General features: G+C 44.2%; 1 protein-coding gene across 1 annotated transcript in view; it reads right to left on the bottom strand.

Annotated features, from left to right (window-relative positions):
• LOC119300701 (proteasome subunit alpha type-5-like) overlaps window positions 1-529 on the bottom strand; it is a 5268-nt gene that overhangs the window by 4234 nt on the left and 505 nt on the right. The window contains exon 3 of the mRNA XM_037577603.1: window positions 1-80. Coding sequence (XP_037433500.1) covers window positions 1-80 — 80 coding nt within the window. The remainder of the gene's footprint in view (window positions 81-529) is intronic.

The raw sequence follows: 529 nt of genomic DNA, 5'->3' as shown, positions 1-529 counted from the left end.
AGCAACGGAGACGTCACACGTTTCTCCACAGCAAGAACAACCCCATCCTTCGTCTTCAACCCGATTGCAGTAGATCCCAGCTGCAAAAGGCATGAGCATCAACAAAACCATCATTCATATGCACATACAAATTTAGAAAGTGAGATTCCAGCTTAATCTCGCTACAACTATCACGACAATGACCCAGAAAATGTCAACGATATAATCAATGAAATCACCTACAAATATATAGACTTCAACTTGCGAATCGACAAGAAGACATAACCAAGCTTAAATGAGTGTGGAACCCTAGTCCAATTTACAGTACTTCATTGCAAGCCCCTAAAGACTACTAAAGTTGTCGCCCTGATCCACAATGTCAGGAAACAGCGATCCATGCTGCATCTAGCCATTGGTTCGTCCTAACAACACGAATCGAGCGGCCTAAAACATACATCTTCCGAAACAAACAACCCCGGGCAACTACTCCCTCGGGACCGATTCCTAACAATAGACTGCAGCTGCCTCCTCACCAAATCTACACCCAGAT

Source organism: Triticum dicoccoides, chromosome 5A (genome assembly GCF_002162155.2).
Source record: "Triticum dicoccoides isolate Atlit2015 ecotype Zavitan chromosome 5A, WEW_v2.0, whole genome shotgun sequence".
NCBI lineage: Eukaryota > Viridiplantae > Streptophyta > Magnoliopsida > Poales > Poaceae > Triticum > Triticum dicoccoides.
This window is presented reverse-complemented; position numbering and strand designations above follow the sequence as displayed.